Source organism: Acanthopagrus latus, chromosome 9, assembly GCF_904848185.1.
Source record: "Acanthopagrus latus isolate v.2019 chromosome 9, fAcaLat1.1, whole genome shotgun sequence".
Classification (NCBI taxonomy): Eukaryota; Metazoa; Chordata; class Actinopteri; order Spariformes; family Sparidae; genus Acanthopagrus; species Acanthopagrus latus.
Genome location: NC_051047.1, coordinates 17216578 through 17234639, shown reverse-complemented (window position 1 = coordinate 17234639; position 18062 = coordinate 17216578). Strand labels below are relative to the sequence as shown.

General features: G+C 43.1%; 1 protein-coding gene and 1 long non-coding RNA gene across 2 annotated transcripts; one reads left to right on the top strand and one right to left on the bottom strand.

Annotated features, from left to right (window-relative positions):
- Window positions 1–340: 340 nt before the first annotated feature.
- On the bottom strand, window positions 341–17803 carry zgc:162707 (UPF0524 protein C3orf70 homolog B). The gene is made up of 2 exons (XM_037110778.1): window positions 16995–17803; window positions 341–2795 (listed from the first exon to the last, which is right to left on the bottom strand). The coding sequence occupies exons 1-2, from the start codon at window positions 17176–17178 to the stop codon at window positions 2101–2103; spliced, it is 879 nt and encodes a 292-aa protein (XP_036966673.1). The 5' UTR covers window positions 17179–17803; the 3' UTR covers window positions 341–2100.
- Window positions 12686–13807, top strand: LOC119026412. The gene is made up of 2 exons (XR_005077140.1): window positions 12686–13144; window positions 13442–13807. It is a non-coding gene; the product is annotated as an uncharacterized LOC119026412 (long non-coding RNA).
- Window positions 17804–18062: the final 259 nt, after the last annotated feature.

The window sequence follows — 18062 nt, the reverse complement described above, 5'->3', positions numbered from 1 at the left end:
ATCTGTTCGAGTTATGTCACCCGCCGTGTTGCTATCGTCCATACGTACAGTACAGACAGAGACTAAATTCCTACAAGGCATCAATACCAGCTGCTGGCAGGAGTCGTCGTACTGCACACACAGCAGTGTGCCTTGGTATTTTTTCATCTGGAAACATAAATTGAGTCCTTTCATACACAGAGAACACCTTTTTTTTTTTGTTTATACCTGCATTTGTAAAGTAGCACTCAGCAAACCAACAGACGTTTTCTCTTTTGAAAGATTTCTTTCTTTTTACAGAAAAAAAACCCCACATGCTTCAATCCCCCGGCTACACAAGACAATGGTGAGGGAAGAAAAGTGAGTTTCATTAGGATTTATTCATATGAAAATAATATAACAATAATAAGAACAAAAGACATGTTTTTAACTGCATTAAGAGGGACTGTGTTGAGTGTAATGTCAAGGGCTGTCCCTGAATAAAAAACATGTTTATTTGAATAACAGATACAGGATTTGTCCCCCGTTTCTGAATCACAATTTCTGTTAAATTGGTTGTTGACATGACGGGACTTCTGCAAAGGAATGCAGTCATGCAAGATTACTTCTTTTAACATCTAGTGTAGCATTGTAGCGATACATAGTTGTGACTATTTTTAGTGGATTTTTGCAGATAACGCTCCAGGAAATAAGTCTAAACATAGGAAGAAAAAAATCAAACAGACCCAGCCCATCTTCATTGACTAACTGACTAATAAGGGGCCGTCTCACTAATTTTATATTTGCTTGTATTTCTTATAACATCATGTCCATCACAACATCACAACACCTATTCAGCAATCTATCCCATACTGTATTCTCCCTTTTAAAGGAGCATTAGGTGACATTTTTATGCCCTCTAACACAAATAACCATGACATATTCATTAGTCTATCCTTGCCTGCGCACCTCTTTCTTTCAGCTGGCATCACAAAACATTTCACCGCCAAGCCCAAAAAGCAAATAACAATGCAGTTTTATTATAAGTTATTATATATATATATATGTATATATTAGATATATTCCCTCTTCTCTAGGTGTTTTCTAGTTTCTGCTGTGACAACGTGACTCCTACTCCTGTCGCTGTAGCTCTGCCAGAGACACCTCCGTGCTATTTCATTTCTTGGCTGCTAACAGAGGTCAATACAAGTCATGTTTTGCTTCACATCTCATTTAACCTTGAGCAGCACTTCAGTTCGGACCAGAGAAGGGTGGTCGGAACGACGTGTTAATCGTCTGATTAATTATTTATCATTGGTTCTCGCTGGCAGGTACACTATAGGAATGTGCTTCTGTGTAATTCTTGATTGTCGAACACTGACCTACCTACTGCCTACTGCTCGTGTTGGTGTCAGTAAAGTGCAGACAGACTGTGTTATTAACGTGACAAAAGCAGGTGTGTGTCCCTACAGCTCGGAGCTGAGTAATTAACGGGTAAAAAGGCTGTGATGTGCTTCAGGCCCTGTGAGAGGTAGCTGGCCTTGTACTTTTAATGCAGGAGTGTCAGAATTATTAAAACGTGTGGGTGGCGCCACTGACCGGAGAACAAGATATTGAAGGCTTATCTGCCATTTAAATTTGGAGTTGCTGCCAGATTGACGACTGGAGAACACTAAGAATTACCTAACTGCTCATTATCGCAATGAGACCTACTCCTACCACCTTTGTTTCGTACATAATTTAGCTCCAGTAATATACAGCTCAGAGAGGTCTCAGAGGAAGTCGTCACTCTCGTGGACGCGCACCTACTATAGATTCCTTTTGTAGTTTTCGCTGTATAATTACCGTGTAGAAGGTAACGGGTCCTTTTGGTCCACTGTGCATGTGCTTGATATTTCTGTGCTTTCTTTTTTTTTCCTGTATAGTAATAAGTTCTAGAAATTCACTCCATGCAGGGGGTGTGGACAGAGGAGGAGGCTGTGTGTGAGTGCAGTCCTCGACCACCTGCAGGAAAACAAGATCCAGACAAGCCCTGTGGACGAGGCGTTCGTGTCCTCTTGGTCCATGTGGAATAAATCCTTTGTTTGTTGGGTGTTATTCTCAGTTGTATGATGCTGTCCTGTGGAGTCGATGTCGTGTCGGTTACACAGTTGTTTCGATCTTTTCAATGATCTCTATCATAGACTTGGAAGGGGAAAGCAGGGAACAGTCGTCCTGATCCCAGAGGCTGCCAGGGCTGGAGTTCCCGTCTGTGCTCAACTCGTCGTCCTCCTCCTCCTCGCTCTCCTCCTCGCACGACTCCAGATAGTGCAGACCCAGCGCATTGATGCCAGAGTCCTCGGAGCTGGATGGAGAGGAGCAGTGGTCCATTTTGGGGCCCTTTATCTTATCCACGGGGGAGGGGTGCTTGTGTTCACTGTACACCTGCTGGACCGGCTGCACAGGCGCGGATGCAGGTGCGTGCTGGGCCGCTGGCGTAGGCTTCGGCGGCTGCCGGCGCTGAGCGGGATTTGCGGGCTTCTGAGGCGAAGAGGGAGCCGGCGGGGGAGGGGTAGGAGGATGAGGCGGCTCTGGTAAGGGAGGCGGGGGCCGCTGCACGTAGCACATCTTCCCGTTAATGCGCTTGACGATGTAGTCATCCACGAACAGGTCCGCGATGACGCAGTACTTGGGCGACTCCAGGTGAGGCGGGGACTGGAAGCAGGGGGCGAGCTTCAGGAAGCGCTCAGCCAGAGAGAGGGACAGGTCCATGGTGTTACTGTACTCGGTCCCAGCAGGCGGCACAGCTGTGCTGGGCAGCTGGCACACATTGGTCATGGGCTGGTACACGTACTTGCCTAAAGGGGAGAAAAAAAAGAAAGAAAAAAAAAAAACATAAAATATTTTTTAACTACATAGATGTTTCTTAATCACAAAATAGAGGGCTGGGGGAGAATCACAAAATGTTTGAATTAAAGCTGCTTTCACCACTATTGTAATATTAACTGTAGTGAATGTAATTTTAAAAAATTTTTTTTTATATCTGAAGCTTCTCCTGAGGTTTAAGAAGAGGCTTCACATGTGCATCATCACCTTAAAAAAATACTTGAACAAACTGCTCAGTTTGAATAGAGTCTTTCATCAAAATTAAATGAGTTAATTTTTTTATAGATGTCAATTCTGCCATTAACAGTCACCTAATCGAACCAAAACACAAGACAAGAAGGATCATGGGAGTTGATGTCTTCACCGATAAAAACCTACTTTGCCTGTTGTTTTTGGGAGATTCTTTTCTAGCGATGCATCTCGGTGTGAGTGGATGCTCAGTGTAGCCTTATCTTTATCTGCGACTGTGTGAAATACAGGGTTCAAACATGCAAAGAAGACACACAGCATTCAAATGTTGATTTAGAATTCAAATAAAAGAAGCTTGGAGGCTTCAGACTATTACATCCCCTAATATTAACAATGGATCAAATGTGCACGTGAAAGGTATCTCTGTGCAGATCCCCTCAGCTATAAAGAGGCTTGTAACATCTTCCAGCTCATTAGTTTTAGTTTTCAGGCCCCCGTCTCCACTGTTTGGCTCTCACTGCTCTCACGAGTGTCATTTTGGGCCGCAGCAGGCAGCTGTTTTCAGCAAAAAGCTCTGATTAGCCCACTGTATACTACCTGCTCGGCACCAAACAGCAGACAGACACAGGTAGGTGGTGAACATAGTGCAGCATTTAGCAGCTATAAAGAGTGAGATATTTCCCTCCGGAGTCAGAAGAGACCAAAAGCAGAAGGAAAAAAGGAGACTGAGATTAGACTTCACATTCTTAAGGACACGCAAATCCCAGTGAAAGATAACGTGGCACAATGCTGGGCTGATGTTTCAGAGAACTGCTGGTTAAAAGGTGAAAATATTAAATAATTGATTGTATGGTTTATTTCCTCTGCCCCAGAGCAGCCAAAGACAACAACACTGAACACAGTTTAAATAATTAAAAATAGCAAAAACATTATGACAGCATGTGGAAATATTTGGCAGGGATCCCAGCAGCAGCATTTATATGCTCTCCGAAAAATTGTAATTCATGTAAACAAGCTTTGCCGTGGAAGAAAAAAAAAAAATACATTTCACAACTTGTTTTCAAGCATCTTTGTGTCAACTGTTTTGTTATCTCTTGGTATATACCAAATCTATGTCACAATGCATTTTTAAGCATTCACATGTCAGAATCCTTTGTTGTCTCTTCCCAACAAATGTATATTTGATGACACTCACTATACATCCGTGTGTCTAATCAAGTTTGCTACACATGACCACGTGCTTTTGGTCGGTCTTGACCAAGACCGCAGTTTTTTTAAGATGCCCAAAGGTGGGATGGAAGGCAGGAATCAATAACTTTTCTTTGGTAACTTATGATCTGTCATTTCTTGGAGGCTGCAGCAATTTACACATCACAAAGCATTTTGTGCTGCTGAGGGCAAAAGTACTTGCCTTGCCACCGCCGTCTGAGTTGTAAGAGCTGCAGCCGGAGTGTAACACAGTTTAAATTTCAAGACTTCCAGACCGGCGCGGCAATCATTTCTGACCCTTAGAATCTGATGCAAGGCCTTCAAAAATGTTGAAATAACATACAAGATTTACGCCGCACACCAGCTTTTACAGGTCAGAAATCACGAAGATGTAAATCATCACGTTTGAGTGAATAGTGTGTTCCACTGTATGGTGTCACATAAATCCCCCATTATATACAGGGCATGAATTTGTTGTGGAAAGTGGCCATAATCATACACAAATCCACCAAACGCCTTTCGATGTGAATTATTCCTCCCTTTCTGGCAGCCCGTGTGCTGGTGGTGATTGTGCGAAATGACTGCTTCCAAATGTTACTCATTGTTTGCAGCCCACTGCCTCCAACTCTGAGCTGCGCTGCCTGAACAGTGTGGCTCAGATGTGTGTTTAACTGGCTCCCCGGAGAGGCAGAAGCCACAGAAGATGACAGGCCTACGCATCACTTCCTCTCACTCTGTGTCCTTGTCTTTTGTTTCGCTGGCTGGGGCATCCATTCAATCAAAATCTTCTCCCAGGTTACACTGAAAACATCAAACTACTTCAGAGACACGAGGGGGCTGTTTTGCATTTACTGAATGGATGAAGAGAAAAGTGTGATACTGTTGAGACCGTGTTGTTTGAGTACATCAGCTGAACATTCGTGTTCCGCAAGAAGAACTAAACATATGTGACCGAGGGCCCTGTAATCGAATGGCCCGGGTGATAGGAAAAATCTTATCTACCTCTGAAAGAGGCATTTCCTAATCTCATGGCCAGCTTCTATATTTGTATCCCACTTATATCTGTAAATTTGATATCCTTCAATCTGCACTCCCCTTATCTCAGTGTTAAAATGTAAACACTACTGCCTGTATCCATGACAACAGCAGTCTGTCCTTACTTGTCTTAAAGGGATAGTTTGTGTTTTTTGAAGTGGGGTAATATAAAGTACATGTCTATAGTCGATCTGTTCCCTACTGTAATCACCGATCAGCGCAGCCTCCGTTTGGAGAAGCAGAGAGCCGCTCCAGCCCAGACGCTCAGCTTTGTACTGCAGTGAACAAAGTCCAGATGCAAAGCGAATTTTAAGCACCTAAAACAAAGCTCACCTAAAAAAATTCTCTATCAGTTCAAATGTACGTTGTATAGAGAAAATTCACACCACTTTACATCGCCGTCAGACCGCTCTTTCTTTTGGCACTACATTTTCTCAACCGTAGAACCTCCGTATCCCTACACAGTTGCGCTAATGCGTACGGATACGGAGGTTCTACATTCTGTGTCTGAAATGGTTACGTTTCATTTTGATTGAAAGTAAACAGAGTTGCGTGCATAAACCTCTTGTATAGCAGCAGGGCCTTGCACTGCATTTCACTGCTCGCAGATCACCTGTTACGCTACTACTACTTCTCCACACCGAGGGTGCGCTGATTACGGCAGGGAACAGATCGACTATAGATATGTACTTTATATGACCCCACTTCAAAAAACACAAACTATCCCTTTAAAGCTAATAGAATGACGAACAAGCTAACAGGCTAACATCAACATTAGCTTCTCCAACAGATTAACATCAATATTCACCTCTCCAACAGGCTATATAATCTGTGTTAGCTTCTCCAACAGGCTAATATCAGTGATAACTTCTCCAACAGGCTAACATTGATGTTAAATTCTCCAACAGAGCAAACCAGATGTTTTGCTTCGCCAAAAAACTTACGTCAGTGTTAGCTCCTCCAACAGGCTAACACTGGCGTTAACCTCTTCAACAGGCTAAAAATCTGTGTTAGCTTCTCCACACAGGCTAACGAACATGCTAGTTTCTCAGATCAGCTAACATCGATGTTAGCTTATCAAACAGGCCAACATCAGTGTTTACTTCTTCAGCAGGCTAACAGCAGTGTTAGCTTCTCCAACAGGTTAGAATCTGTCTAATTTTCTCTGTGAGATATGGTGTGAGTTGCCTTTCAAAACCTATTTCATGTTGTTGTTCTCTCTTCATTGCCAGTATCATACGGACCAAACAAAAGTGATGCTGCCATTTTTGTCTGTTATTTCTAATTCACAACAATATTGCTGCCATCCTAACTTGGATTCCTAGGGTGACTTTGTAAATAACCAGAATCATATACTAAGATTAGATTTTTTTTTTTTTTCCCAAAATGCAATGTGGAAACACATTTCTGTAAGAGGCTACCAAAAGTCCTAAATGTCATCTGCACGTAGATAAAATAGGATTAGCTGAGAGGTTTCTGTAATGAGGCCTGGCAACAAACTGCATCATTCACCCATGTGGAGCAATTTACAGGGGCTGCGACTGAAGCTGTGTGTCCGTCTATTCTGTAAATATTATTAACACAAAACAGAGGAGCTAATGTCGATACAGACAAAAGGGGGAACAGTAGCTGTCCTCTGTTTAATGAGAGAAACTCAATGGGCCATGTTGAGGACTGAGATGAGCCCATTCAGGCAGACAAGACAACGGCTACAAATGAGAGCTAAAGCCAGCGAAAGTAACGTGTTGACATTTGGTTTTTAGCGTGTTACATCTAATTGCATTAATCCATCTGGAGTTTTCAGATACCAAGAGCAATAGTCGGGCACAGACAGATGTGCAGACAGACATATGATACCAACACTGGATGTCTTCAGCAGCCCCGCAGAAGGAGTTCACACAGTCAGTCTGTCGGTTTACAAGGTGTCTGCAGAATGCGGAATTAGTCTGCGCTCAGTCAGAAATATCCCCGTTATCGTCGGCCCCAGAGGACAGTGCGTCATGTGTAAGATAATCTGACTTAGTCTCGCACAAAGGACGAGAGGAGAATCCACACACGTGAAGCAAAACACAACCTTCTGTTTTCAGCTCTACAAATACTGAGTCAGATTGTTGAAGAAGCTACAGGTAGGGCGGTAGTTAATAACAGATAGTTTGTTTTCAGTATATTCGTGGCATCTAGAACTTTATAGATACGTTCATTGTTATTTTGGTAAAAGTTATACATCAAGCAAAAAAGAAATCAGAAATGAGGATCTGAAGCCTTTTCTGTGTTAAACATGAAAGTGAAGTGAACGTCTTTGAAGTTCAGACTGTTGATCGAACAACACTGTTGTGTATGCGGCCTGTTTGTTATTCATAGAAACACCTGAGGAGGGAACCATGTTTTTTTTGGGGGTCTTTACTGGTTGAATCCGAATTCAACGCACACATACGAATCAAACGGTTCAGACGAGGACGTGTTACTAAAACATAAAGCACTCTATAGTCTCTTATTAGGCCCTTAGCGTCAGCCATACGGTACAAAGACACCTGAAGACGTCAGTTTGAGCTGGAAGAAAGACATTTAAACAGCTTTCTGACATTTTGTAGACAAATTATTAACAGATTAATTGAGAAACTAATCAGCAGCTGAATCAGTGATCAAAACACCTCTCAGATGCAGCGGGTTGACTTTGTTTCACATAGTTAAACTGTAGCTGTTTTTATACAGGGCAGCATGCCGCCAATTTGACCGTCCTTTTTGCGGCTCAACAGAGTAACGACAAATGTTAACACACTTTTTTTTTTTAGGTAAAACTCAACAGGGCACCTTTAATTTGAAATTCCTGTCAAGGAGTTGGTTGTCAGAAGTGTCTTATCCTTCACACGTATCAAACAGACGGACGAGCTTTAACTGTTCAGACTGTTCACTAAGAAATATACAAACAGTGACTGACAGCCAGTGAACACTGTCCATGCAGCTTTATTGATATTCAGTGGTGCTCTACCCTTCTGTGATGCCCAGTGTTGCAGCACTCGCACGACACTGTCAGTTGTTAGGCGGCCTCTGCACCGTCTCTCTCTCTGCCCTGTGTGCGTGTTTGTATTTCCATGCTAACAAACACCAGCTGTCCTCGGGAAGAGAGAAAAATAACCAGCTACTCCAGGACATCTAGCCACCCCTGACTTCTAAGCTGTTTCTTCGAAGCGTTAACCAGGTGTTGTTTAATCTTACTGCCAACGAATGCCATTTAAAAACCGACACAAGTTCATTATTTATTTCCTAATACTCTCTGAACTGCCTGCCCTGTCTGTGGCCCTCAGCCAGACACCCATGGGCTCCAACTGAAGATGTAAATAATTAAAAATAGGTCACAGTTGCTATTTTTAGTATTAGCTCAGTTAAAGAAGAGGAAATGGTCCATTTGTCAGGGACTGTTTTCTGAGGATGAATACACACTGAGGGAGTTTGTACCAGCCCAGTCGCCAGAGTTAAAACTTGGCATTTAACTCATTTGCAATCCACCATTTGTTCATTTGTTCGTACGCGCCGTAGGCTACGTACCATATTGACATTTTCTACAACATTTCATATCAGGAGACAGAGGAGACGGTGGCAGAGTTAAGATAGCTGAGAAGTCTGCCAAGCCAGTGACCGCAGTTCAAGACCGCGTTTTAACAAGTGTGACCCGAGTGGGTCGGTTTGATGAGGAACTAGTGTGTTTTGACATTTGTAAGCATGACAGCTCTGATTAGCTTTAAGGAGAACTGACGACATTTTCCAGCCGTATCTGTGGCAACAAAACTGATATTTTTGATGAGATGTCAGGACATCTCCGGCAAGTTTAAGGAAACCAATGCAGGTATTTTAAGCCAAGCACGATCTTTTCCTAACCCCGATCAAGACCAGATCATAATCCCACCATTGTCACAACATAAATTTAACCGGAAGAAACATAAATTAGCAACAAAAAGACATGGAGAGTTTCAGCATATTTGTGGTTTGCAGAAATGTACATATATTCTGGTGGTTAGGTTAGTATTCACAGCTGCAGGAAGGTTTAGTGTTGGATTGAACCAGTGCCCATGTTGATGCCAACAGAGGAAAATGTGACATAGTGTTTGATTGTTTAGGGACTGCAATTGAGGTCTAAGGCTCAGAGGGATACACTGCATCAGGCTGTGGATGCACAAAAAATACTAGATGATGTATCTTTGATTTCTCACTTTCCTTTCTGCTGCTTTGCGGCATATTTTTCTTCTTCTGGCCAAACACGATCAATGGCACGATGTCACGAGACATTCAAGCCTGGCTGTAACGAAGACTGATGGAATAAAGAGAGGCATCGACAGTAGATGTGAAGGGCTTCGAGTCAGTGCTTCAGAATCAAAAATAGGACCTTCTCTGCAGACCCACCACTTTACACCTACAGTCATGCTGAGAAAATCAACCGCAGAGGAGACACAGGCGCAGCGTTTCCCACTGGCAGCAGTCCTCAATGGACCAGAATAATATTCAGCCACCAGACTCCTCACTTTTTTTTTCTCCCTTTCGTTAACATTAAATGCCGCTGAAAGCAACAAGTTCACCGGGGACGGATCAGAGGCATTCTGGGGGATGTAGGAGACGTAGATGAGGCTGTTTGGTACATCGAGGAAGTAACAGCTCCTAATTCCAAAAATTAAATTAAGAGTTCAGGATTTCTACAGTTTAAAAGCACTGAAGGGGACTTTTCCCCGACCCGCACACCTTGCGGAGGGAACTTGTCCAAAGAGAGCAAAACATCACAGAAATATCTGCAACATATATCAGGAAAAAAACTGGGATTAATCATTTAGCTGGTATAAGAAAGACCTTCACTTCATTTAGGTGCTGACATATGGAGACAGAGATGGTTATAAACTGCCAAAAGATGTTTTATGGAGAAAATCACGGAGTTCAATAGGTTGATAAGACTGTGATGGAACAGGCAGTGACGGATTGCTCTCTGGAGGATGGAGTAGATTGGAGGAGCTGTGAGGAGCTCCAGCCCGTCTCCTCCTCACACCCGTCTCCATCTCGCTCCCTCCTGGGCCCGTGGCTCGCCGACGGCTGCTTTAATATAGAAGAAAAACTCTTTGAATAATGCCGCATGTCGCACCTCGGCCTCTCACTCTGTCTCTTTTTCTCTCTCCCAGAGCTCCTACATCGGCCTTTCAAATTCCAGCCCTCCTTTTCACTCCACAGACTGCAGCTGGGAGGAAAATACTCGAGGTTTAATGTCGACAAACTCCACATGAAGTCGAGATGAATGGGCACGACCGTCTCGCGCAGATTATGTCGTTTTAATATCAGCTTATATCAAAGCCTCAGCAGAGACTGAGTCATTAACAACCCCCTCAGTTTGATTTATTTATTTATTTATTTTGTGAATGTTTGAGCCGGAGCCAGCAGTCTTTATGTGCAGACTGAACAGATTCTCCCTTCGTAAAAATGCGACAGGCTAGTTCAAGCCAGGTGAACAAAAACAATCGTTTTTAGCAGATTGTGGTCGTCTATCGACAGCCGCTGCATCCATTTGGCCCGGCGGACACGATCCGCTCACACATCCGCTGCTCTTTGTGTTTAAATCTGTCCAACAAAGGGGGCTGCAGCCGGGGCGGACAGCATAAGTCTCGGGTTTCAGCGGAGGGGACGGTCTGACCCGGCATCATGTGAAACTCCTTTCCTGTTTCCTGTTCCACGGCTCCAGACAGGCTGTTCTTGACTTACAGCCAGTTTGAAATCCAGCGTTCAGTCCGTCGCCACAGAGGAAAAAAAATGCAACCCTCCGGGCTGCTCTCGTATGCATGGTGGACATCAAGCTTCGATTCTCGCGAAGGCCCTCACGGATAGGTTCAGAGTCGTTCTTAAAGTCTATCCTAACCTAACAGAATGCTCACATTCCCAAGTGTACTTTTAAAGAGGATGAGTAATGGCTGTGAAGTGGTCTCCTTCAAATGTAACTACGGTTTAGGAGACGAAAAGCTCCACAGCCCCTCATTCTAGCCACGCGGCGGTGGGAAAAAAAGATGAAATATTCAATCTGCAACTCTCGAAACCAAATTTAAAATTCACAGCGTGAGCTCAGCAGGGCGTGTCGTGCACTCCAGCTGAGGGGTGTTTGTAAAGTGAACCCCCACAGTGATTATGAGGCCGACATTCTGACTCGTATGAGCAGGAAAAAAAAAAAAAAATCGCACAAAATGCCAACTTCTGATGTTGTTTTAAAGGTGAGGCCGCGTTTTAAAAGGGATCACCACATGAACACGTTGATGAACTGATAGCTCAGCGCTAACTGACACCAGAGTCCTTTTTTCTTTAATATTATCATCATAATTGTTGTTTTTCTTGCTGATATTACAAGTGAGTCACTGTTGTGCATCCTGTTCTGCACGTTTCCACACTCAAACACACCCGATTGAAGGAACGAAAAATAAGGAATTTATCGTGTGTGTACGTAGTAAAACTACACAGCAATTCTTGTGCAAGGAGCAAAAATTAGCAAAAATATGTTAATTGAATCCAAAGCAACATATTTTTAAAAATGTAAGTAGGGAAAGCTTCACGTACCAAAGGTGAAGGAAGGCAGATCGCAATATTCAATGTTTTAAACAAAACAAAAAACCTGAACATGATATCAAGCGACTGAAAATATTTATAAATAGTGTAACTGCTAATTAGAGATGAATCAATTGGAGCATGGAATCTAGATCAGCGACATCAGTCCAATATCTGATAAGTGAATTACGTCAGGAGCATTTGCATTGAATACCGATACCGGCTCATTCCCAACTCTGCTGTAGTTTTCATTCGCTCAAACTGAGTGACTCTGTTGCATGAAAATAATCCCCACTCTAAAACTCTGTTTACAGATAAAACAGCAATCTAACTTTGTCAAATCGAGCAGTTGTCTTACAAAGTTGCAGTCATTTCTACTAAACGAGCTCTTTGTTTGTTTCCTCGCTGAGCCCAAAAAAACCCAAAAGAGGGAACGTGGTGTTTTATTAAGACAGACTTGAATCTACAAGGATCCTTCTGAACACTTTCGGAAAAAAAAGACTTGTTGAACTTCTGTTTCGGCGTTTCCCTTTTTCCGTCACTGAGAGAACAGCAGTTAAGAGCGGTCGAAGCGCTGTAGTTCCCAAACGTGAACAATCGATCGGAAAACATCCCCTCGGGCAGGCCTGCGCTGACAATGTATTGATCCTTTAATAATAGGTGAAGCTTTTTCTGATTCAGCACTGCGGCACATTTTGAATTGGTCACCAAAATGAATCAATACGGAGCAGAGCTGCGTCCAACAAGCCTCCGTGTTCCCCCTCTTCAGAATTAGTCACGAGCTGCAGCTGCGTGGAGACGAGCGCGCCCGACAGAAAGTTCACGCTTTCTTGTATCTGCACAAAGTTCTCATGTAGAGAAACCGGAGCAGAGACGAGACGGTTCAGAACTCATTAGGCTCTCTGAGACATTCTTAATGAGTAATTCATCGCTGTGCCTGGTAATTGTAATCAGTTAGCAGAGGATAAAGAGAGAGAGTCAAAAAAAAAAAAAAAAAAAACCCAGGATATTCAGACCAGGTGGTTCTAGTGTTGCTGTGAGCAAAAGCTCTCATCAGACATGACATATTGGCGACGACACTAAACACAGCTAATTACAACTAATGAGAGGCTTGGAATGATGTTGTCACCAGCTGGGAAACGCTGCCTCCACCTACATCCAATCCCAGTTTTTTCCCCCCTTCCATTTTCCTCCGCCAAAGGTTTTAACGACGCTACGACTAAGTGGAACACGCTGGAAGGTCGTCAAAGCGGCGGCATCAATTTTTCGCCGAATCCGAAAGATGTTTGCATGAGAAAACGGGAAGAAGCCGGGAATTTAGTCGCAGGTAATCACTCCATACTCCTCCACAGGTAAGGGAACGGAAACAGATTGTGTTTGTGAATCTGAATGCTGAGCCCCCGTCTTACTGCACGCTGACCTTTTGTATTTGTTTGCCTGGAAACCTATTAAAAGATGTAATTAAAAAGGCAGTCTGGCAAAGCTCCCTGCGGTGAATGCACAATTATCGGCTTCAGAACAAGTTTGTACTCCAGGCGACGGTCACGGGCACGTTCCAAATGAAAAAACGTGGCGAGATAAGGCCGCGCCAATCTGCAATTTCACTCTTTTTTTTTTGCATCAGGTGTTATTATGCACCGCTAGAAAGAAGGTGTGTGAGCCGAGCAGATCGGGCGGGCGTCGCATTCAGGAGCTCACTGCTGCTATACTTTGCTCACTGGGTGCCCTGGATCCGCCTGATTCAGCAGTCTCAGCTGGTCTATTCTCACTGTGGTGTGATGGGAACCTGTGAATTACAGCGGAAGGAGATGTGAAGGTGAGAGGCTCCATCGTGACGTGGCCGGCCTCTTTCTTTCGGAGCACTGAGAGCCCATATTCAACCAATTTCAGCGAGAGTGATGATTATTTGAAAGGAGGAGAAAGGCTTGGCCGAGAAACAAACAAACAAAAATAAAATCCCGGATGTGACATAATAAACACTTTGGAAAGAGCTCGTACTTTGTCTGCCACATCAGATAATTCAAATCGCTCGGGCTCATTCTGGAGCGGCGCGGGCATCTAAATCCAATGATTACATGGCAAAGATTACAATGTGACTTGTGCAGTTGCACACTATAAGCCCCGACTGCCCGCTGCAGAGTGGTTGGCTGATTGTGTTTTACACTGATCTGAGGATTTCCAGGGGCGAGCCAGAGATGGGATAAATTAGGGCAGCACAAAGAGACGGACTTCCTGTCAGGTCCACGCACGGTTAACGTGATTCTGTGGTGGTGTTCCGGGTGTCAGGTCGGGAGAGGTTCAGACGGAAAGAGAAGCGTCTGAGGTACATTGGGGGGTAGAAAAAACGCCACCTGACACTTTTCAAAGTGAACAGAAAATTGCTTGTGTTTGAGAGGAGCTGCCGCCCTGAGCTTTATCACCGCTGCAGTCAGCTCAGCAGCCAAGATAAATGATGCCGAGAGTGATTATACTGAGGTAATACAGTTGAGTTCAGGTGATGTTATCAAATGTTTGAGCTGCAGCTGAAGAACAGAAGCTGCTGAGCGTGACTGACTGCGTTGACTCCATCTGAAAGTGTGATGACGTAACCCGAGATCTGACTGTTAATGAGGCGAGAGCTGCAAAGGATCAATTAGACGTTGTCACAGAGGGCTGAGTGACACGATATCAGAAACATACTGAAATATTTTTCACAATACATACCTCGATATTTTTAAATCCCTTCAGAAGAACTTCATACATGCCAGGACATGGAGACAAAATCAGATGTCACAATGTTTTTGACCAAAGTCCTTTATGGATATTGTAGAGATGGAGGTACCTGCTCATCATAGGGACGCTGACTTTACACAATATCTTTAATTGGTGGTCGGCTGTCTTGATAATTGATCGATCACTAGTAAGATATGAAATATTTCTTGACTTGATCTATGTTTAATTCCAACTCGGAGTCAGCTACATAAGGAGTTAGAGAGCAGATAAAATAAACACCAGTTTAACTGAACAATAAACTAAATAACACAATAATAATAACAACATTTTAAATGCAGAACTTCCATTTGTGTCTATTTAAGTGGCTCAATAAGCAAGTATTTGTAATATAATACTTTATGTTTTTGTATATCTGGCCATCAGTTAATACATTTGTGATTTGTAGATTTCTTCACCTCCATTAATTAATGATATAATGATCATAAATATAAACATAACTAAATCATTAGCAATGTGGATGTGATGATTAAGTGGGTAAGGTGAGGAGAGCAAAATGACATCACCTCACTGTGCAGCAGCTTTTAAAACCAAGAAACACCTCGAACACATCACGACATCCAAAATCTAAGACTAGTGACCAATGTGAGTATTGTCTGGTTTCTTTCCTGCTCTCTGACATTAACTGAATATCTTCGGGTTGTGGACAAAAACAAGACATCTGAGGACGTCTCTTGGTCTTCAGGGCAACACCCAGCGACACTATCCACCGTTTTATAGAACAACAATAAACAACTATTCAGATAAAGCAACTCAATGCAACCTCCAGGAGAAAGACAGCTGATTGTTGAGTCTCATCTCCTCATTGTCAAATACTACCGATGCTTTGAGTTTGCATCTGACCTGCCGAGCAGAAGAGTTTGACGAGTCGCAGCCTCAAACGTTTCTTATTGTCAACAAATCCCATGAAGGACAAAAACAAACATGACACCCTTCCACAGTCTGCAGAACTCGTCTATAAGCTCAATCGGTCTTTACAGTTTGGTCACAAACGTATAGTGAAAACAAAAGCTAAATAATTTGCTAAACCAGCTGGGTTCTGTTGAGTTTAGCAAAACGTGACTCAAAACCAGATGAATAGTGCTTTTTCTCGGGGACTATTTTCAGCCGTGGATTAATACACATTTGGTGCACTAGAGGGTATTAACTGCACTTGGATTGCGTCTGTGGGATTGACTAAAAATAAACTACAGTGCCCATGTTCATCATAATGAACTGATGTGTTCAAACAGGAAGGGATGAGCGTCAGTACTGTATCAGGCTTACGGCAAAACATTAAAATACTTGTCAGCAAAGAATCACTTCTTTGGTGGTTTCAGTCTGTTAATGACTGTAAGAAAAATCCAGAATGTCACAAGACTTAATACATAAAGCAGAAATGAAAATGATGACTCAAGCATGTGACATCATAGAGCATCTCTTTACAGTCAAAGGTTATTTTTACATATTTCCTGTGAGCTTCTTTTGGTTCTTTAACGTGATGTACAAGAATGATCTCCGTGGACTCTTTTGATGGACAAAATCTTGACACATTCATAATTAATCACTTACATTCATAATACATCCAAGCATATGCTATAAGCCATATGGACCATTGGAGTTCAATACAAAGTAAACGGGAAGACTCGGGAATTAATTAAAAATGCATTATTGGTTAGAAATGTCTGAATTATTTTAGTTATTTTAGTGTTTTCTGCTCATGAATGCCTTTTTTAAACTTGAGATATCTTTATTTTGACACTTGCGCTTCACAGGAAACATGATTCAACATCACCATCGTTGAAATACATCATTGAAATACATTAAAATTTAACAGCCTCCCCAAAATAAACCCCAGTAAACACAGAGCAGAATATCAGAGGCAGCGGATCCATGACCCTGAAACATCCCTGCTTCTTGAATATATATATATATATATATATATATATATATATATATATATATATATATATATATAAAAAAAAAAAAATATATATATATATACAAATATATATATATATATATATATATATATATATATATATTTTTTTTTTTTTTTTTGCATCCTCCATTGTTTAGACTGGCATTAACTATTCATACAAGGATCAGGGATGAGTGTGACCCTCAGTCTCATCAAACCACACTTTTAATCCCATTGGGAAGTTTATTTCTTTTTAAATCAGAAATTGAAATGGCACCAGTGAGGCTGCTAATGTTCAGAATGAGTCAGACTGCCGGCCAACCTTTACAGAACCTCTCAGGATGTGACATGAGAACATCTTGGTGACATCTGACTACATCTTTGTGCTTCCCCCCCCCCCTCAGTCCACAACACAGACGTGCCAGGAGCAGCTTTTTTAATCATCAGATTTCAGATTAGATGGTTCATGCAGAACGCTTTAAAAAAAAAAATTAAAAAAGAAACTTACAGTGACACCAGCCCAAGTGGCAGCACCAGTGCAGCTTGAAGCACTTCCCGTGGCTGTGCGTCGCGCAGATGGAGAGTCCATCGCAAGGCAGGAAGTCTGGTCTCCCCGCGCAGCTCTTGGCCAAAGCCTGCGCCTCGTCCAACTTCTCACTCTTCGGACACTTATGTGCTCCCGAGGCAGCCATGCCAACATTTCCCGGATCCCGAAATAAGCAGAAGAGGAAGAAAAGAAAGAAAACACACCCAGCTCCCCTTTGAGTAAACTACAACATAACGTACGACGCACCGAGCGGAGGTTTTACGGTCCACGTCGCCCTGCTGGAAGCTTCTGCGCTGGAAGACGGACGAGAAAGGGGTCGATGTGTGAAACCGGAGCAGCTCGAGTCGGACATATCCTGCGAAAAGTAGGAGAGAGCGTCAGTTTTTTGTTTTTTTTTTGGCGAGGCGTTAACGCCACATTGAGAGCCTCCCGTGGTCGTGAGCCACACGTCTCTCCGGCTCCATCCTCTCCCCTCGCGTCGGGAAGCTCCTCTGCGCGCTGGTGACGCGCGTACGGAACAACGGCGCGCATCCGAACTTCATCACACAAAGCGGGAGGAGTCCACCAAACACAAAGCCAGCTGCTCTGCGTACTTCAAACACACACACACACACACACACACACACGGGCAACTTCAAAACACCTCGGTCTGCTTCTCCCATTCACCAGTTATCTCATCCACACAAAGATATTCACGAATTGGCGACATTTTCTGGATGCCTGCTGGTTTATACAGGCTTTACAAAGCCACGTATATTAATACATCTGGATTTGCTTTCAGGCATAAACCTGCTGTTCACGAATAATAATACAAAAAGGTGGACATTGGTGGTGTAGCTGCAGACAAAATGGATGAGCAGTAAATCCAGCTGCTCAGTCCGCAGCCGCTAGGTGGCGACCCAAACATCTGGCCACAGCAGGGCGTGAGATCTCTTCAGAGAGCGAGCGATTGATTTATATAAAAGCAGTTTAGCTCTGTGTGTGTGTGTGTGTGTGTGTGTGTGTGTGTGCGCGCGCGCGTCTCCCTGG

Coding starts and splice junctions, on each gene's coding strand:
- zgc:162707 (XM_037110778.1), bottom strand. CDS start 17,178: ATGGCTGCCTCGGGAGCACATAAGTGTCCGAAGAGTGAGAAGTTGGAC. Junction 2,796..16,994: donor CCACTTGGGCTGGTGTCACT/GTAAGTTTCTTT, acceptor TCTCCCCTTTAG/GCAAGTACGTGTACCAGCCC.